At 38.6% G+C, this 21,121-nt stretch overlaps 2 protein-coding genes across 3 annotated transcripts; both read right to left on the bottom strand.

Moving 5' to 3' along the window:
- Positions 1–1,204: 1,204 nt before the first annotated feature.
- LOC131522762 (uncharacterized) lies at positions 1,205–9,960 on the bottom strand. 2 transcript variants are annotated; one of them, XM_058748455.1, is made up of 6 exons: positions 9,821–9,960; positions 5,627–6,420; positions 5,331–5,483; positions 4,417–4,578; positions 4,244–4,333; positions 1,205–3,759 (listed from the first exon to the last, which is right to left on the bottom strand). In XM_058748455.1, the coding sequence occupies exons 2-6, from the start codon at positions 5,720–5,722 to the stop codon at positions 3,430–3,432; spliced, it is 831 nt and encodes a 276-aa protein (XP_058604438.1). In that variant the 5' UTR covers positions 5,723–6,420; positions 9,821–9,960; the 3' UTR covers positions 1,205–3,429. The 2 variants fall into 2 exon arrangements, with proteins under 2 accessions (XP_058604438.1, XP_058604437.1); XM_058748454.1 differs by lacking the exon at positions 9,821–9,960 and adding an exon at positions 6,551–8,100.
- Positions 9,961–10,929: 969 nt separating this feature from the next.
- Positions 10,930–18,383, bottom strand: LOC131522749 (uncharacterized). The gene is made up of 2 exons (XM_058748441.1): positions 16,768–18,383; positions 10,930–12,046 (listed from the first exon to the last, which is right to left on the bottom strand). Exons 1-2 carry the CDS (start codon positions 17,253–17,255, stop codon positions 11,884–11,886), a joined length of 651 nt encoding a protein of 216 aa, XP_058604424.1. The 5' UTR covers positions 17,256–18,383; the 3' UTR covers positions 10,930–11,883.
- Between the last annotated feature and the right edge of the window lie 2,738 nt (positions 18,384–21,121).

The raw sequence follows: 21,121 nt of genomic DNA, 5'->3' as shown, positions 1-21,121 counted from the left end.
TTTTGCCAAATGCAGTTGCGCGCCGTTTCTTCCTGCTCACTTCACTTCAGGCTACGCCCGCGTTTCCTCAGACTCTGACAGAAATAGATGGTAAGTGCATAAATATAAGTATTTTAAATAACCAAAACACAATATCCAACCTGGTCTCATAAAAATACGTACCTCTGCGCACTTTTTATGCTACACCGTTTACGTACCTTGCTGCACGTTTCGCCGCAGTTTCAAATAGAAATGTCCACTGAGTGGCGCTAAAACACAGGTTCAATATGTGAACCCTGGCACGTTTTTATTACGTAGATATTGGTACATATTGCTGTTTTTTTATTACTTTGCTTCAGATACGTATTGCGGCGGTTCAGAATTCAAATATCCGGGGACTGTCGCTAAAGGTTAATGCTCTATCGTGTTGGAAATATGCCCTACACCAAATCCAGCTCTAAACCTACCCGATAGTGTTAACAAATGCAAAACTGATGTAAAAATGTATTAGCTGATGCAACTGCCATCTGAACTTCCTTTTACGCAGATTTTAACTGCTTTGTTGAACCGTAGTTACACCGGATTCGAACCGGTGCTTCTCGTCTCCTAAATCTGTCTTCGTATTCCGTGAGCTACCGAGCAAGCTTATCATCTATGAAAACCCATAGATATGAAGCTGGATGTGTGCGATGCTAACATTCAAAAGCATCAGTTTTAAAATCTCCCAGCATATTAATATTGTTTTGAAGTCATTTTCACGAAAATTATGCTTTATTAATCGCAACTCTGTAAATTTGTGTGAAAGTGTTCATTTATTTTGGAAACTGCAGTGATATGTACTTATTGGTACGTATTTCATGTCACGCTAAAAAGTGCACCCACACTGTAAAAAATATCTACTTGGTTCTACTTAAAATCATAAGTTAAGCAGCTGCCTTAAAATTTCAAGTAAAAACAAAATGGATTAATGAATTGTTTTAACTCATTATTTTGAGTCTTAAGCTGTGAATTGCCTTCTGCGAGTCAACATGACTATACAATTATTGTTGTTTCAACTTTGCTATGCAAGTTCAAAATAAAGTGAACTCAATGAGCATTCTGTTCACTTATCCCCATTAGTGGGTTCAACTTAGTAATTTAAATTAAGTAATGTCTTTGAATTAGGGTATCAAGTTAAGATGATCTAAAAGAATGTCTTGTTTTAACTTAATTATAAAAACACAAATTTGAGTACAAAACTTTTTTATTAAAACCAATGTTAAGCCAATACAAGCTATACATAAACACTTCAATCATGAAATCATCTCAAACTTGTAATCAATACCAAACTTCAGTTGGGTGTGGGTCACATAATGAGGCTAAGATAAATAGAAGGGTTGTGTGTGAGTAGGGATGCAGCTATTAACCAGTTTTACGATTAACCGCTACACCGAGTGTTTCTGTTGCACGGAATGGAACTGTTGAAACAAGAGCAAAACGAAAACAAAGTTACACTAGCGGTGCACCATCTTAAAATGCCGTGCTTATCAGAGACACGGAGGCTACTAGATTAACTATGACAGAGGAACCAAACAGCGATCCTTTATTTCCACCAGAGAAATGACTGAAGTCGATAGTGTGGGACCATTTCAGGTACATCAAGAATGACCAGGGCGTTATTTAAATAGTGGCGTAAAATTTGCTAAAGAGTGAATACATAAGGGACAATGCACGGCTAGCCAACCTGTTCTCCTGTGCAATAAACGATTTTAATGCACGACGTGAAGGCAAGGACCACCTGACGCGAAGTTCGTTATCTCTAACATTCTGCCCGCTTCAGAGATGAAATAGTGCGGTGAGAGAGTGTGTGAATTAGCCTACCTGCATCTGCGCGTCACTTTAAACAATGAAGATTTGAGTTTAGTTATTTAAACAGTCATTTTACCCCCTCTTTGCTGATTAATATAATGAAGCGATCCAGTCTCTATAAGCTATTTTATTAATGAAAGTCGCTGGGCAGCGTTGACAACACGTTTCTGTCCTCCTAAATGTTTGTGTGGGCATCTCGATCTCACAAACCAAAATAATAGACATTTTCTCAGGCCATATGTAAAATCAGATGAATAAATATTATTAAAATGAATAAGTATGGATGACAGTTGATTACAATAATAGTTTAGTTTATTCCCCTCATTAGTAACAGTGCCCTCTGTGGGATAAAGTTAATATTAGTCATCCCTGTTATAGTATTATTCATAAGTCAATTTATTTTTCACCATCTTTCCAAGTTCTGTACCTCAGGTCCAAAAGAAATGTAGAAAGAATATACAAAATGAAAACACCAAATACATTTGTGATCTACTTCCATTCGTTATTTTCAAAAGGGAAATACTGACATGGATGTTTACAGAGCAGAGGTCACGTTTTTTAATTCCAATAGGAGAGATGTACTTTTTTTTGTGCTGTATTATTGTTTACTGTGTTATTTCTGTTTCAAAAGGCAGCAATCAATAACACTTTAATATCTAAAGAGTGTTTATGTGATTTCATGTTGTGAAATGAATACATGCATAATAATCGTAATAATCGTGTAACCGTGATTATTCCTCAGACTATAATCGTACCAACAAAATCTATAATCTTTGCATCCCTATGTGTGAGCTTACACTATGAGGGGGTATCCCAAGCAGACTCCACAAGTATTTCTCAGTGTGTGTATAGAAGGTGGATGATGGGAAGTGTTTCCTGCAGTTGTCTGCAGTGCCTGTTGTCAACCAAGAAGTTGGTCATGCTGAATGTAGGCTAGATAGACCAATAGACACATACAGCAGTATAGATATCTATATTCAGCACCTCCAAAAAAAAAAAAAAAAATTCACAGCCTGTCATCTAAGTTGTTTATCATTGTTATTGGTGTGTGACCTAATGAGGTTAAGTTGACTGATGATTACTGCAGGAAACATCTCACCTTTTATATGCACTTGCACACCCCTCTGCTTGTCATATGCCCATTAGGTCACCCAAAGCTGTACTGAACACTATTCATATTCACCCAATAGGAAATACATTCCTTTAAAAGCATTAGTTTTTTTCCTTACAACACTGAAATATTGAACAGGTTTTAAATGTAAACATTTAAAAAAACCTTTTAACATTAATCTCACAGATCCAGCTAACTTATACCAAAAGCTGTGCTGAACCCCAAACACAAACAAATCTAAAACTTCAGACTGCAGCTGGTTGTTTTCAAATATTTGAAACTTGAATACAGTATACTTTGACCCCATTATTTGAACAATATTCAGCATTAAATGTTTTCACTCCAACAAAAGTAAATGTATCAAGTCCAACAAAAAAATCAGGGCTCCTCTCCTGTTTGCTTAAGTGCTTTTGCCTTCAACTTTGGTATGCATGTCAATAGAAACAAATGAAAAAAATGAATTCCAATCCTATTCTCGGGTGGGGCATGGTTTACAAATTATATCTCAGGAGCTTGTTTCGGATGCCGTGGACTCTGGCAGAGGCTTGATCTGGTTTGATCTTCATCACTACCCTCTGAAGGAACTCAAAGGAATACTTCATGGCTCGTAGATACTCAAGGTTAACGCAGTAGATGATCCCCAAAAGCATGGCAAAGCTGGATGGCACATCCTTGAAGTTGTGAAGCACAACAGTCTCCTCAACCACAACTGCCACATTGAAGACCTCACGTGGAAAGGCATCCTGGTTGTCACCTTCATAGCCTATCAACAGGCCAAGTTGCATCCCCTCCATGGCTGCAGCCAGAGTCTCACCATGGGCCTTGAAAAGCAGAAAAAAAAAAGTGTGAATGTTTGGGTCAAGAAGTACATGCTCTGCAAAGCCATTTAAGTCTCAGTGATCATAAACCTTGTTTTCAGGCTAATAAAATAGTCTTCTTGGGCTTTCAGTTGTGAGTGTGCATGTTTGTAGGTGCAATATTGTCCTCTCAGATCTGGGAAAGTGTATGTTGCACTGGGTCCTCTCCCTATCACTATTCTACCCCTCCTTTCTCCTCCCCCAACATTGCTCTACCCCTCCCTCCTCCCATCACCACTATTCCACCCAACCCTCGTCCTCCCCATCACTATTCTGCCCCTCACTCATCCCTGCATCATCACTATTTTGCTGCCACAGGACTTTATCAACACCCATGAGTGTATCTAATGCAATCTCTTTGTTAAAGGTTGTCTGTGTGTGTGCGCACAAGTGTATATGTGGGTGCGTTCATATATAGGCTCTTATGCATGACAGAAAAAGGTCTTACGTCACACATCCTGATGATGTCTGATGGCTCTTCTCTTAGATAGTGTGGCAGACCCAGCAGAGCAGCAATCCTTCTCCTTTCGTTTGTGTCCTACAAGACAAAAATAAGCAGTGTTGAGATTTTATTGCAAACATCTGGTGCCCAATTGTACAATTCTCAGCTCGTCTACTCACATCTTTCTTCAGACAGTCCAAAATGGCTTTCAGTGCAGGATTCTTTGCCGACTTGGTCGCAGCTTCGTACACTTCCAGCAGTCGTGGTGCCAGGTCATCAAGTCCATCGAGGAACGACTCGAGAAGGTCTATGCTTACGACTCTTTTGAACTCTGCCCGAAGCTGAGAAGACAAAAAGGTTAAGAAATTAGAGAAAAGATTTTCAAAGCATAGAGTCATAATTTAGTAAGCTAAGGTTGTCTGTTGTCAAAGGCTTTCATCCACTCAGTAATACCAAAGTCTCTTTAAGACAAGTCCTGTCACTCTGCGGCCATCTTTGAAACGCCTCTCGGGCATCCAAGAGCAGCTCCTATCACTTTGAATGGGGAAACATCAAATTCTCCAAAACTGTTCACTAAGCTTACGATTAAATTTCATATTTGAAATCACCAATGAAATCAGACAACAACGGTGTCATATGTGTTGTTTCTTTCGCTCAAATAGCGTTATAAAAAGCTAATTTTTCAGGCTAGATCAGCCAGTGCGCATGCGCAGTCCTGAGCGTGCGTCTCAGAGTGCTGACTGTTTCTATAGCAACCTGGACTTCTAACTTGGCGATTGGCTCTTTCATTCAGAAGGCGGGGCTTCCTGCGATTTATCGGCCATATTAAGTGTTGCATTTTTCCCCATTCAAAACTATACGAGTGACATGTCTTGGGTATTCTATAGTCTTTGGTAATACTAAACACAATCCTCTCACTTATCTGTATGCACATTCACGCCACCATTCGGACTAAAAAAAAACCCATTTCTGAACGGACCACAGTACAGTATCAGACATCTCTCTAGTACTTCCTGGAGGGAAGCTCATGCATTGATATCCAGTCATTGGATTAAGTGATTAATCTTAGGCTGAGTGTTGTCTATTGTTATACCTGTCTCTCACAGAACATGGCCGGCCATCTAGCTATGACATCCCCAATGAGAGGTTGATCCCCTACGATCTCCTTTCTGCGCTTGGAGAACGTGGCAGACATCAGCTCATCTATCTGCTGGTGATCTGGGTCTTTTTTGAGCACTTCTTCCACCTGAATTGGATTGCACAAAGGACACATAAGACAAAATAGTAGGCTTCACAGACACAAAAGCAAAGTGTAGGTAGTTAGTATAATATAGGCAGTTATGTATGCAGTAATATTAGACAGGTATGATGTGTATGTGTATGATGTACCTCCATCATCCTCCGCTTTTCTTCCATGTCTTCATCACTTAGTCCTTCAGGGGGATCTGGACAGTAGTGGACCTCGCCCTTCTTTGACTTCTTCATACGTGGTCCCTTGGCTTCTTCTCCTTTTCTTTTGTTGACCCTCACCTCTGGGCATCCAGCTGCACTTAACTTCTGTCGATAGTTTCCGAGCTTAAACTTCAGGCTGTGGAACCAGCCGTACCAACCCTTTCCAGACCCTGGCTATTTTAGACTGAGATGCTTCTCCACAAGCGCTTTGGCAACATTCTCATAATGTTGCCTCTCAGGATAAGGACTAATCTTTGACATGCTGTCTGCAAGTGTGTCCAGGATATCAGTTGTCATACCTTTTAGTAATCACCAGCACAGATCCATCTTTTGCATATCTTCCATTTGCTTCTTGCAGCGTGAGTTCAACATCATGTGAGAACTCTGGAATCGGGAAGGGCTCAGGCCAGTGCTGGGAGTCAGATTCCCCACTACTGAGAGATGGAAGGCTGGCTGTATCCAATGTGGAATCCGAGCAAGCTGCATCAGCTGTGAACAACACTTTCAATGTTGCTCTCTCCTCAGGAAGGTCTCGGATGTCGGTCAAATTGGTCAGCTAATCCTTGAACGCAGGGTCCTCAAATTGTAAAATAAATCCACCTCTCAGGCCAAGGTTTGCACGCAACACCTGGCACAGTGCATCAACACTAGGGGGGGTGATTTCGATGGAAAGGCACCTGATATCCATCTCAGAGAGGACAACTCGCAGCAGCATCGTGGATCACTTCGGCCTGAAATTGGAGAAGAAAAAAGGTTTAATTCATTGTATACATACAAACAAATGGTTACTACTGAAAAGATTTGGAAAACACTTCAAGGGGGTTAATTCTTTTGGATCAGGGTATAAAAACACAAACTTACAGCAGCCTTAATTCAGAAAGAATGTTCTAGGAGTGGTTAACAGGCGACCCTGGACAAGGTATGACACAAGTGGCATGTAGTCATTGAGATCCTCTGGTTTCACCAAGAGACACTCAGCAGGACTTTTCTTCACAAGATGGTAACTCCTCAAATGCTCCACATAGTAAGTCGAAAAAGGTTCAACGAAGAAACAAACATGACCATCCAGCACAATGCATATTTCCAAAATCCTTCTGAAGTTGGGTAGTCCACTTGTACTTCCAACAGAAAGTATCATTCCCTTTGAATACTGCGTTCCATTTAAAAAGACATTAGGGGTCAGTCCAACTGTGTCAACATCACTGAATCTATTCAAGATTGCTAGTCTAAGACCACCATCTAAGACTCCCAGGCACACATCTGTCACTTTTGCTGTCTCAATCTCAGGCTTGAAAATGCTGGGCATTTCAAGATAATATGCAAGCATAAGTTGGTGTCTTGAGGCAAGGGTAAGCAGAATGTTTTAAAGTTATTGGCATCACGCACTACCTTCTTAAAGAAAGAATGCTTAGCCTCAAACCTGATTGTCCAACACTTTATTAAGGGTCCAAATCTTTGAATAAGGCAAGGATAATGTTCAATAAAGTGATGTTTGGGGCGCAATTTGTAATCCGGGAAAACTGTCAGTAGTAACTGTCTATGATCCGATATTTTGGACTGCAAATAACACAGTGAGTCTTCAGTGTGATATGGAGTTGCTAAGAGCTCAACCAAGTCTTTCAGCTCAAGGATTACTTCTCATGTTTGATCACCTTCTGGAACACGGTGGCCGATGATGAGGGTAAGGAAACGCACAAGACTCCAATTTTCGTGGTCGTTACCACCTACAGTTCCACTCTTTTGAAAAGTTGAAAGAATTTTCTGAGGACAATTTGTTTTATCCGAGAATTTAAAAGGGAAGCTCTGTATTTCACTAAGCTCTTCTAATGTGAAATACCGTATTGACCCGAATATAAGACGATGTTTTTTCCTTGGAAATACATCTGAAAAAACGTGTTCGTCTTATATTCAGGGTCTAGACTTTGACATGTCAGTAATACACCCACAACAATAGGTGGCGCCAAAAACGCATAAAACGAGTGTGCCATGAAATATGTAATGTAATGCGTGTTGTAAAGATCGCGAATGAAAACAAATGAAAAAGAAAAGCTTACAGCAGCATGATCGTGACTGTATGTTAGCCTGATGGGACCAAACTTCCTCTGTAAGTGATTTTAAAACATAAGACAGTACCCAGATTTGAAGACTACAATAAGATTTCACGTCTACTGATAATAACATTTTGGTAGGCTACTATGAGTTGGATAGCCTAATTGTTATATAATTCAGATGGGCTACCTGTTATTTCAATGGTATATCAAAATTTTCCAATGTCATTGTTGGTACATTTTACCAGTATTTACCATACTTTCAAAACAAAAATTAGAATTGGAAAAATATGCAATATGAAAATAATTTAAGAAGAAATGTGTTTTACAGAGAGAGAGAAGATTTGGTTTTCAAAAAGCCTTTTTCCAACAGGTACATCTGGAAAAAGGGGGGTCGTCTTATAATCAGGGTCGTCTTATATTCGGGACAATACGGTACTTCTTTGAAATCAAATCTGCAAGGCACAGACTTAGTTCTACAGGCACAATCCCTTCCAGCACATCGTGTAAAAAATCAGGTGGAAAGCCTGTGCATGTGTGAAAACCTGTCAGGCTGTTGAGAGGGCAGTCTCGTTTCACACCATCAACAGATGCAAGGTCCGTCTGCTTCAAGACATTTACAGCTTCATCAAATGATTCTGGTGACCTTAAAACAAAGTTCCCAGTTCTAACATCACACGTTTGTATGTCATGACGACTAGCTAGACAAAACCTACAAAACTTCTCAACATTGAAAGACTCTTGGAATCCACCTAAGGAATGTGCTGCCAAGTTGTCAGCAGCAACGAACAAGATGGTGCCTTTAACATTACACCCTAGTTTCTCTACAAACACCCCTACTGTTTCAAGACATTTAATATCTTCAATCAGTGGCTTCAAAACACGATCATAACCATAAATCCTGACACGCTCAGCCTTGCACAGTAAAGCAAGGTAGATTGACGACAATGCTGACTTGTATCTAGAGGGTAAATTGCCAATAACCCAATACACACAACAGACTTTGTTTTTTTTTTTTATTTGCCCAAGGGATTGCAGATTTCAAAGTCGTCAATATACAAAGTAATAGCTACACTTAGTTCTTGACCTGAGAGGATTCCATTCGATTTATAGAAGTCACCATCCAGAAAAGACTTGTAGTAGCCAGACTGTTCAACAGGTTTGTTTTTCCCCAGTGCTTGCAGTACCTCTTCTTTTTTAAGAAGATCTGAAAGTAACTTTAGAATAGGGATATAGATAACAGTATGAAACTTTTCTTGTCTGTTCAAAAGATATTCGACAGGTTCAATGACACTAAAGTTCTTTTTGTAATATAACTGTCTTTTGTAGTCTGTGCCTAAAGATCCTTCTCTTGAAAGGAAATTAAGTGGGTTAGCACTTTGAAATAGTTCGGTCAAGGATGTCAAACATTCCTCAGATGTGCAGTTATGCTTCTCCAAAACATTCTCAATTGACTCCGTAGTTATTTGTCCAGCACATTTTCCAATATCAAACAAATCATCCACAATTTCTTGAATCACAGACTTTGACACATGAAGGACGGCTTGCAGTCGAAGGAAAAGGGATGCAATTTTGCGCTCAACTGACTTCTGTGTAGGCTGAGAGTCAGGTTCAGTCACTGAAACATCTGGTGACTCTAAATCAAAGTTATCCTGTTCATCATTGACAGAAGCTTGACTTTGACAATGAATAATAAGTTCAGGTTTGAAATTATTGAATGTAGAAGGCTGATGATATCGGCTTCTGTGAGCAGTAAAAGTCGAGGCTACTCTAGATGTAAAACAGCACCCCACAAATGGGCAATTCACAGTCTCTCTTTTTATCAAATGTCTCTTTAAATGAAGAAAATAATGTTTGATATTGCTTGGCGCTGAAAAAGTACAAAGTTCACAACGAAGTCTAGCAACGGGACTGGTTCCTTGTTTGTGGTCCGTCAAATGTTTTAAAAGTTCCACATGGGATTGAAAGACGGTAAGACAATTCGGGTAAATACAACTAAAACCTGTTCTTCCACGTCCATGCTTGTCCTTGTAATGATTCACTATAGTCTTTTGAATGTATGAGGAAAAATTGCAAAACTTACAAGTCCACTTCATCAAATGAGTAGCTGAGCCTGGTAAATCATAAAACACCTGAAACGCACAAAACAGAAAAAAAAGTTTTAGCTGCCAAGTGATGTGAATTGCAAAAATGAACAAGAGCACATTTCTAGTTAAGTCTAACTAACAAATTGAATATATGAATTGTTGGATTGCTCTTTAGCACTAGCTAACGCGACCGATGTTATGTAATGAATAGAAAGTTCAAAAGAACAGCATTTATATAAAATAGAATATTTTCTAACATTATAAATGTCTTTACTGTAACTTTTGATCTGTTTAACTCATCCTTGATGAATAAAAGTATTGATTTATTTTATTTCTTTCCCCCAAAAATAAAATAAAATAATTCTTACTGACCCCAAACTTTTGAACGGTAGCGTTTAATGTTACAAAAGCTTTAGATTTCAGATAAATGCTGTTCTTTTGAACTTTCTATTCATCAAAGAATTTTGAAAAAAAATTGTACACAACTGTTTGCAACATTGATAATAATAATGCATGTTTCCTGAGCATCAAATCATCATATTAGAATGATTTCTGAAGGATCATGTGACAATGAAGACTGGAGTAATGATGCTGAAAATTCAGCTTTGATCACAGGAATAAATTACATTTTAAAATATATTAAAATAGAAAACAGCTGTTTTAAATTGGAATAATATTACTGTTTTTGTTTGTATTTTTAATTAAATAAATGCAGCCTTGGTGAGCAGGAGATACTTCTTTTAAAAACATAAAAAATCTGACTGACCCCAAACTTTTAAACGTTAGTGTATTTGGCCTTGACATTCGGGTCTATCAGAAATGGTGTTTTCTACAACAGTTTACAATGAAAACTGGTATCGTCTCAGATAAAGCTTTATCAACCGTCTCTTGACTGAACTAAAAGACTGAACTGCTAGTGTTCTAGCTAACGTTAACAGTCGCTGAAACGTGCCTCGCTTAAATGACATCACAGTTGTTGCACATATCAAAAGGTAACGATAGCTAACGTAAACGGGTCATAAACTAATATATTATTTTATATTATTTTAAATCACCATTTATTTCCTACAAACCCTAAAAATGTTTGTCGTCACAGGATCCTCTATACCCAACCCCAACCATCGTCCTAAAAGACTGTGAAGACGGGAACCCTTTAACCAGTGGCTCAGTTACCATTCAGATGGATGGAGAGGACACGGTCAAAGATGATGGGGCACTGATATTTCCCTCGCTCTCAGCCTCCTGTACTCATTCTACCAAATATACAATGTTGCGAATCCAAAATGTTTGAGAAAGACCTTGATGTTTTTGGAGGCTTTCGTTTTCCAAAAGACTATACCTGTATGTGTACAGAGGGTTTATAATTCCCTGTAATCCAAACACGGTGTCTCTCACACCGAGAGGCAGGCAGGCAGGCACGCACGCACACACTCTTCCCTGTATGTATAGATAACTCAAACACACTTAGACAGACACACAAACACATTCAGGGGTGTCTGCCCACGCACATAAGTCTCTTCAACCTCATACCAACATTCACACTTTATTAAAACCTTTTTGCAATCTGGGCACTTGACCACGTTACAATCCCTGGCAAAATGTCCCCTCTCTTCGCACTTGTAGCACTTAAAATCGGTGCAGTCTTTCAAAACGTGCTCAGGGCTCATACACAGCTGACAGGTTTTAATCTGATGTCTGTGCATTGCCCTAAAATATTGCAGCCCTTCAGCCATTTCCAGCCTTGTGTACGGCAGAGATACGACTTCCTCAGGGACACGAGATTTAACAAACCTTGTGCCATCTTCCACGGTCGTGCCCGGATATACGCGTCTTTTAATATCCGAAATTGGGGTAACTCCCCACCCTTCCAGTTTGTCTACAATTACCTGATCGTCAATGTACGCGGGCATATGTATGAACGAGACAACGTAGTCTCTGTTTTGCAGACTCTGTTTCTTCACCTCACACAGTATCTCCTTTATTTTTAATCCGTCGACCAACAATTCAACAACATCTACGTTTTCTAAGGTCACTTCATACTCTTTATTCTGTTTGGGTCTTACCGCCAAGACATTTCCTCTCCGATCTTTCCCGCTATCGCTTTTATGATGTCTTCTGCCCTTGCATTCACATTACAGATATCCACCGTCACCGTCACTTCTTTCAGGTAGTTCTTCTTGAGGTTGGTTCTCCTTTGTTCCATCTCATTTCCATCTCTTAGTCTGGGGGCGTATTTTTGAACGATTTAAAAACAGAAATGTCATACCTGGTTAATATAAATTAAATTAAGCTAAATAAATAAATAAGTGAATGAATGAAAGAAAGAATGAATAAGTGAGTGAATAAAACACAAATAAATATAAATAAAAGTCAAAACTCAATGCGAGGCACCTTGAGTGGAAGTAAATGGGGGCGTATTTTTAATGATTTCAAAACAGAAAGACCATGCCTATGGTTTCCTAAAATTTGACCACTCACCAACATCAGAGAAACATGAACTTGAGAATGTGTTGAATTATTGAAATTTTAACTTAAACTCTAAGAGGGTACATCTATGTAGTTTACGAGGGGTTCAGCTGACAATCAAGTTTGGGAAGCTCTCAAGTTGAAGAGACGAGCGTCACTTCCAAATGACATGCAGCGCTCAAGAGGTCGTTGCAGAGAGAGAGAGAGAGAGAGAAAGAGAGAGAGAAAGCCTGTCTATCGCCCCCTGGAGGAGAAAGGAAGAATGACGAGGCTGAGCTGTCTTTTGTCACACCGAAAGCAGAAAGGAGGCACAGAGAAAGCAAAAAAGCAGCAGCAATAAGTTTAAAAAGGTACAGGAGACAGCATGAATGCTGAGGCTTGGAGAAGTGTCTTAGCTGCCTAGTGGAGGAAAAGCAAAAGCTTACAGCACCTGGTATTCCCAGGCGGTCTCCCATCCAAGTACTAACCAGGCCCAATCCTGCTTAGCTTCCGAGATCGGGCATGCTTTTTTTTTTTTTTTTTATGATCAAAAATATCAAAATAATTTTACATTTCACAACCAAAATACCTCATTACAACAATAAGCATGTTACATTAAATACATTGGTAATTGCTCAAAAGTTAATGTACATTTTCTTTCCATCATCCACATTTATCAGGTCACAATCCTTTAAAAAAATATTCTTCAAAAATATCCTTCTCCAAATACTTCCACATCAGGTAAGCATTTTTCCTCAGCACCTGTTTGAACATTGTACATATTTCCACACTTTTCCCTTCATAGAACGCTAAGTTCCTCCTTGCCCATACTGCATATCTTGCATGACTCAATATATAGTTACAAAGATTCACTTTCTTATCCTTATTACCCACCAAATCTCCAAATAAAAACAGTGTTTTCCATTCATCTTGCCCACCATTTTTCCCCCAGTTCCCCTTGATTACTTTTAATTTTCTATGGAAGTCCTTAAGTTCTCTGCACTCTAAAAAGATATGCATCAATGTCTCTGGAGCAGATCTACACACATCACAATCCCTATTTATGGTCCTGTTTATCTGGTGGAGCACCACTTTTGTGTAGATTCTGTTGTGCCTTAATTTAAAGTCCAAGTTTTCACACTCTAGTCCATTGTACTTTACACGAAGATTCTTCCAAATTTCTTTGACATTTAAACCAGGGAACACCTTCTGCCACACAATTTCTGATGCTGGTACTTTTATCTCTTTCTTCAACATAAATTTGTACATCATATTAGTGGACACTCCTTCCAGTAATCTTTCCCCATCACCTCCATCAAAATACAAAACTGGCAATCCCCATTCCCCAGGTTTAACAGTTTCATTTTCAATTCTCTTTACCCAGGCTCTGGGCAGGCTCATTTTTATGTTTTCACACATCGAGTCCACTTTTGACATTTCAATTTCATCATTCCATCCCGAAACACAATCATATATGGCTCTATTAGGTAAAAACCCTCTTACATACTCGTATGCTAGATCTTTTACTTGTCTCACTCCTGCTTTCATGTACAATTTGTCATAAAACATTCTCTCTTTCATTCTAATTTTTGGATTTAAAAATATTGGCTGATTTAAAACTTGATTTATATTCTCACATTCAAACTTTATATTTCCTATTACTTCTGCCCATGCACTAAGCACTTCTTGATAAAACAGCGGCACTTTGTCATACATTGGCTTTTTCAGTACCATAAACAACCCTTCTTCCCCACATCCACTACATTTGTCCAACACCTCCTTCATATAACCCTTCCATCCATACTCCACTTTCCCACATAAATACTTTTTCACCATTTTCACCCTTATGGCCTTCTTTTTAACTTCTAAATCAATCAATTCTAATCCTCCTCCTTTTTTGCTCGTGATTAATGTTTTCCTTGCTATTTTAACTCCTTTCCCACCCCACATAAAATTGTTCGTTATCTCAGTAACCTCATTCATTACCCATTGAGGCAGATCAACTGCACCTAAAATATAGTTACATTTGGAAAGCAGCAAAGAATTCACTAGCATGACTTTCCCTCTTAACATAACTTCCCTTAATTTCCAAAATTGGAGTACTTGCTTAAATTTATTTAAAACCCCTATCCATGTGGCATCCCTTGCATTCTTAGCATTTTCTCCAATTTGCACACCTAAAATATTAACATAACCTAATGTAGTTTTAAAAGGTATATCACACCCTCTTAAATCTACCCCTCCTATACTCATTATTTCAGATTTTTCTATATTTATTTTTGCTCCTGACGCTTTCCCATACTTTTTTATGTACCCCATTACCTTTTATATACTTTCTACATCCCTGATCATAAATGTCGTATCATCCGCATATTGGTGTATCACACTCTCACAACTGTTTGGAATTTGAATACCCCTTATCTTTTTATCTGCTCGAATCATTATTGCTTACGGCTCAACCGATATTGAATATAGCAATGCAGACAATGGACATCCTTGTCTCACTGACCTCTCAAGCGGAAATGGGTCTGTCAAAACTCCATTTACTTTCACACAACTTTGCGCTTTACTGTATAACAGATTTATCCACTCCAGCATTCTATTCCCAAACCCAAATTTCCTCATTGTTTGTTCCAAATAGTCACGTTCCACTCTATCGAAAGCCTTGTTTAAATCTACACATAAGATTATTCCGCCTTCCCCATCCACCACACAACATCTCTTATTGTGCAGACTGTGTCGGTTATATCCCTTCCTGGGATGCTATAGGCCTGATTTGGTGCTATTATGGTCTCTATTACTTTCTTTAGTCTATTTGCTAAAATCTTTGTTAAAATTTTATAATCTGTATTTAAAAGACTTAGAGGCCTATAATTTTCTAATTTGAGCGGACTCCCTTTATTTTTATAAAGAATCGTTATCATCCCTGTACACACAGATTTTGGCACTTCTTTTTTGTCCTCCATCTCCGTATACATTCTCAACAATATCGGTGCCAAAATTCCCATAAAAGTTTGATAAAATTCATGCGTTAAACCATCCGCTCCTGGACTTTTATTTTGCTTTGTCTATCTGATTGCTTCTTCTACCTCTTCTAGAGTTATGTCTCCCTCACACAACTCCCTATCCCCATCCTTAAGACTTATATTTATATGATCTAAAACCTTGTCTATATCTTGTTTTATATTCCCTTTCTTAAATAAATTTCTATAAAACTCTTCTACCCTTTCTATTATTTCTACATAGTCCGCAACTTTTCCCCCCTCTCCATTTTCCAACTCCGTAATGAACTTCCTCCCCTGTTTTTTCTTCTCTAAATTCATAAAATATTTTGTACATCTTTCCCCCTCTAAAACGTATTGCGCCCTGCTTCTTATTTTTGCACCTTCACATTTTTCTTTTTCACACACCTCAATTTCTGCTTTTATCTGACAATAATGTTCCTTTGTATATTCAGGATTATTTTCAATTTTCCCTGCTTCTTCTTCCAATAACCTATACATATTGTCTAGTTTACATTTTCTCATGTAATTCCTCTGTTTAGAATATCTAATACTAACTTTTTTTAATTCCTTTTTTAAATTACCCCACCATTTACATATATCTTCTTCGTATAAATAGTTTTCCATTTCATCCTTAATACACTTCTCTATTCTCCTTCTGTACGCATCTTCCTTTAATAAAGCAGAATTTAGACACCATGTACCCCCACCTTTTATTTTTGAGTTTCCCCCTAATTTCACTGTCATTATTGCATGGTCACTTATACCTGTAAAATTATAACATACATTCTTTATATTTTGTAAAATGTCCCTTTTAACCAGACATAGGTCTATTCTACTTTGCTTTAAATCACCCATCACCATTTGCCTCCTTGAAAATTCTCTCTTGAAAGGGTTTTCCTCCCTCCAAGCATCTACCATATCTTTACTCTGCATTAACCTTTTTAAACATTTCCTAGAAGTATCTTCTTTATACACCATATTCTTAGCCATGTCTAATCTTGTTCATCTCACATTAAAATCCCCCCCCCCCCACTATACAATTCCCAATACATAAAGGTTTCAACATCATAAAAAACTCTTTTCTTTCGGTTTCCACATTTGGAGCATACACGTTAACTAGCCTATATTTATCATTTTGAAATGTAAAATCAATCCCTAATACCCTCCCATCACCATCATTTTGTATTTGTTTTATATTGCACATCCACCCTTCTCTTACCAAAACTGCTACTCCACAGGCTTTTTGTGTGCCATGATTAACATATATCTCTTTGTCCCAAATCCTTTTTACTTCACCCATTATATCGTCAGTCCAGTGCGTCTCTTGCAGACATACTACTTGTGCATTCAATACACTTATCACTTGTTTAAACTTGTCCATGTCTCTCAGACCATTACAGTTTAACCATGCAATGCTTAATACTTCATTCATTATAAAAATAATAACATAAACATAAACATAAATATGTCTCATGATTAGATTAATGTCTTACTTTTTGGCATTGCCTTCTCCACCTTCCCCCTTTTTCCTCTTAAGCACATTTGTCCCTGTTGTGTCTATTATGTCCACCAAGACAACCTCCTGCACAATCATCTTTTCTTCCCCTTCTCCTTCTCCTGTTCCTCCTTGTACTCCCGCCGACGCTCCTTTTCTCAATCCTCTTTCTCGTTTGTTTTTGCTCTCATCCCTCTTATCTCCCCCACCACCGCTGGTTGACATTTCGTTATCCACCCCAGCTCTTGCGTTATTCTGCTCTCCGCTACTTTTCCCAGATCCTCCTCCTTCCAGAACGCCTTCCAGCTCACTCCACTCATCACCTCCGTCCTCACCACCCGATATTTGGGTCTCTTCCACTTCAGCATACAAATCAACAGAGTCTCCCGCATCTTCCTTGTCACCATCTTCTGCTCTGTTGCACACACACAGGTCATTTTTCCTTCCAGCACACAGTACAGTTCCCTTCATTGCACTCCCGTGCATAATGCCCTTGTCCACCGCACTTGTAGCACTTGAAATTCAGACATTCTTTGACCATATGTCCTGGCTGTATGCACAGGCGACACACCTTTACTTGCCTGTCATGCAATACCCGAAAGTGCTCTGTTCCACCCACAGTTTCAAACTTTGTAGAGTACGGAAGCGATTTTACCTTCTCCGTAAATTTGACTTTTAGGAACCTCGTCCCATCAGCAATTCCAGTCCCTGGCCACATCCTCCTTTTAACTATAGACGCCGGTGTTACTCCCCAGTCTATTAGTTTCTTTATTATCTCCTCGTCCATTATGTACGTGGGTAGGTTCAAAAAGGAAACCACAGTCTCACAGTTATTTATCTCCTTTGCCAGTATACTCCCACTTCGGATTTTTATTCCATCAAGCAACTTCTTCTTCCCTTTCTCCTCATTCATAGTCAACTCGTACTCCTTGGGATTTTTGTATCTACAGCCAATGACTTCACCACACTCTTCTTTTACTTTCCGCAATAATTCCATCATCGTAATTCTTTCATTTCCAACAATCTCTACCATCACTGTTAGTTTCTTCTCATAACTTCAACCTGTTTCTTTGTTTCCATCTTCCATTCTCCTCGCCAACCCCTTATCTTTCTCTTTGTTTACCTCCATCTTGCCCGTAGCTCCTCGCGTGTAGCTTCACCTCCAGAAGTACCCCAAACAGCAGAGCGCTGTTTGGGGAGAGAGCCCCCACCAACTCCCTCCTTAACTCCTTAAATTATATCCCAGACTCAAATCAAAAAAATAAAATAAAATAAAAGAAAGAAAGAACTTCTCCAAACAAACTTTTCGAACTTCCCTCACTGAGTCCACTCACTTCCTGTTCAGCTCACTAGCGCACCCAGGGTGGTATGGCCGTAAGCGAATACAGCAGTCAAGAGCGAGCTATTTAAAGAAGAAGACACACCGGGGGTGTACTTCTGAACGATTTCAAAACAAAAAGGACATGCCTGTGTTTAATAGGAATCGAATTAAGTGAGATAAATAGCAATGAAAAAAATATACATTTAAATAAATCAATTCAAAAATCAATGTTGCGGTGACGCACTTTGAGTGGAAGTAAATGGGGCGTATTTTTGAACGATTTAAAAACAGAAATGTCATACCTGGTTAATATAAATTAAATTAAGCTAAATAAATAATAGTAAATGAATGAATGAATGAATGAATAAGTGAGTGAATACAACACATAAATAAATATAAATAAAAGTCAAAACTCAATGCGAGGCACTTTGAGTGGAAGTAAATGGGGGCGTATTTTTAATGATTTCAAAACAGAAAAGTCATGCCCATGGTTTTCGGAAGAAACCAAAATGACATAATCTGTCAAAGTTGAGTTATAATCACTCTGCAGTGAAGACATAACATATCAACTAGTACCTCTTTTTCATTCATAAATAAATAAATCGGGGTTCCTCAAATCTTGCCCTGGAGGCCCAATGCGTTACAGACTCTAGCTTCAACCCTGATCCAACTCACCTACCTGTGATTTTCTAAACATCCTGAAGACATTGATTAGCATGCTCAGGTGTGTTTGATTAGGGTTAGAGCTGAACTCTGCAGGAAAGTTGGGCTCGTGGGCCATATTTGAGGATTCCTGAAATAGAAAAAGCCAAATACCAATGTTGCAGTGAGGCACCCTGAGTGGAAGTAAATGGAGGCCTAATTTTGAATGATTTAAAAAAACAGAAAGGCCATGCGTATGGTTTCCTAAAATAAATAAATGTTGGCTCTTAGGTCAATGCTTGGTTTTTGTTTTGTTTTTTGAGCTGATGAAACACTCTTGTCCTGTTTCCAAGTACCGAAAAAGTAAAAAAAAAAAAAAGCTGAAATATTTCATTTACTTGCAAGTCATTTGACCACTCACCAACATCAGAGAAACATGAACTTGAGAATGTGTTGAATTATTGAAATTTTAACTTAAACTCTAAGAGGGTACATCTATGTAGTTTACAAGGGGTTCGGCTGACAATCAAGTTTGGGAAGCTCTCAAGTTGAAGAGACGAGCGTCATTTCCAAATGACATGCAGCGCTCAAGAGGTCGTTGCAGAGAGAGAGAAAGCCTGTCTATCGCCCCCTGGAGGAGAAAGGAAGAATGACCAGGCTGAGCTGTCTTTTGTCACACCGAAAGCAGAAAGGAGGCACAGAGAAAGCAAAAAAGCAGCAGCAATAAGTTTAAAAAGGTAAAGGAGACAGCATGAATGCTGAGGCTTGGAGAAGTGTCTTAGCTGCCTAGTGGAGGAAAAGCAAAAGCTTACAGCACCTGGTATTCCCAGGCGGTCTCCCATCCAAGTACTAACCAGGCCCGACCCTGCTTAGCTTCCGAGATCGGACGAGATCGGGCGTGTTTTTTTTTTGTTTGTTTTTTTTTTTGTTTTTTTTTATTATCAAAGTACAGAAAAATATTTTTCCCCACACATATTACAGATTCAAACCAATGCATCCTCAAACTTATTACATGTTAGGTCTCAATATAGCAACAAAAAAAAACAAAAAAAAAACTTTGTATTCCTTCCCTATATACATAACTAAAAAAAAAAAGCGTTTGCCTAACTTACCATAAAGCATCTTTTTCAAAATGTTAATCTTAACCCTTCTTTTACATCTATACATATAGGGCCACCTCCTCCCAAAAAGGCATTTTCAAACTCCTCTTTACTCAGGTATCTCCACATTAGGTACACATTCTTTCTTACCACAGTCTTAAATATCTCAGTTACATCCACTTTCTTTCCTTCATGATATGCCAAATTCCTCCTCACCCATATTGCATACCTTGCATGACTTAAAATCAAATTCCACAAATTAACCTTCTTGTCTTTACAATTCATACATTCACCAAATAAGAACAGTATTTTCCATTCATCTCCCGTTACATCTTTTCCCATTCCATCCTTGACCATTTTTTTCAGTTTTACATGAAACACCTCAAGCTCTTTACATTCAAAGAATATGTGCATTAGAGTTTCTGGCTCTGTCCCACACAGATCACATTCTCTGTTCACATTTTTGTTAATTTGATGAATTACCACCTTCGTGTATATCCTGTTGTGTCTGAGTTTAAAGTCCAGGTTCTCACAGTCCAGTCCATTATATTTCACCTTTAAATTTCTCCAGATTGTTTTTACATTCAAATCAGGAAATAGTTTTGGCCATACTGCCTCTGATGCAGGCACTTTAATTTCCATTTTCACCATTATCTTATATATCATTTTCACACTTATCTCAGACAAAAACTTTTTCTTTTTGTTTTCCACAATATACATTTCAGGAATTCCCCAATCTCCCACTTTAACGGTCTCTTTCTCAATCCTTTCTACCCACCTTTCAGGCAGGCTTGTTTTAATATTTTCACATTCACAGTCCACTTTGGATTTCTCAATTTCATCATCCCAACCAACCACACTGTCATATATGGCCCTATTCAGTAAAAACCCTTCCACATACTCATATGCCATGTCTTTCACTTTTCTTACACCCGCTCTTATGAACAGTCTGTTATATAGCATTTTCCCTCCCCGCCTTATCTTTGGGTTCAGGAAGATTGGCTGATTGTGCACTTGATTTATATTCTCACATTCATAACTAACATTCACTACAAACTCAGCCCATGCACTAAACACTTCCTGATAGAACAGTGGCATTTTCTCAATCATTGGCTTTTTTAAGGCCATGAACAATCCTTCCTCACCACATCCACCACCCTCATTTAAATAATTTCTCATATACCCCTTCCACCCATACACTACTTTATCACATAAGTACTTTTTTATTGTTTTGACTCTTATTGCCTTCCTTTTTACTTCTAAGTCTATCAGCTTCAACCCTCCCTCAT

This window comes from Onychostoma macrolepis, chromosome 17, assembly GCF_012432095.1.
Source record: "Onychostoma macrolepis isolate SWU-2019 chromosome 17, ASM1243209v1, whole genome shotgun sequence".
NCBI classification, from domain to species: Eukaryota; Metazoa; Chordata; class Actinopteri; order Cypriniformes; family Cyprinidae; genus Onychostoma; species Onychostoma macrolepis.
The sequence above is the reverse complement of the archived record's forward strand: the minus strand, read 5'-3'. Positions and strand labels throughout refer to the sequence as shown.

Coding starts and splice junctions, on each gene's coding strand:
- LOC131522762 (XM_058748455.1), bottom strand. CDS start 5,722: ATGAAGAAGTCAAAGAAGGGCGAGGTCCACTACTGTCCAGATCCCCCT. Junction 5,484..5,626: donor AAAAGCGGAGGATGATGGAG/GTACATCATACA, acceptor AATCCAATTCAG/GTGGAAGAAGTGCTCAAAAA. Junction 4,334..4,416: donor TGGACTGTCTGAAGAAAGAT/GTGAGTAGACGA, acceptor TTTGTCTTGTAG/GACACAAACGAAAGGAGAAG.
- LOC131522749 (XM_058748441.1), bottom strand. CDS start 17,255: ATGCACGGGAGTGCAATGAAGGGAACTGTACTGTGTGCTGGAAGGAAA. Junction 12,047..16,767: donor GGAGAAGGCAATGCCAAAAA/GTAAGACATTAA, acceptor ATACGCCCCCAG/ACTAAGAGATGGAAATGAGA.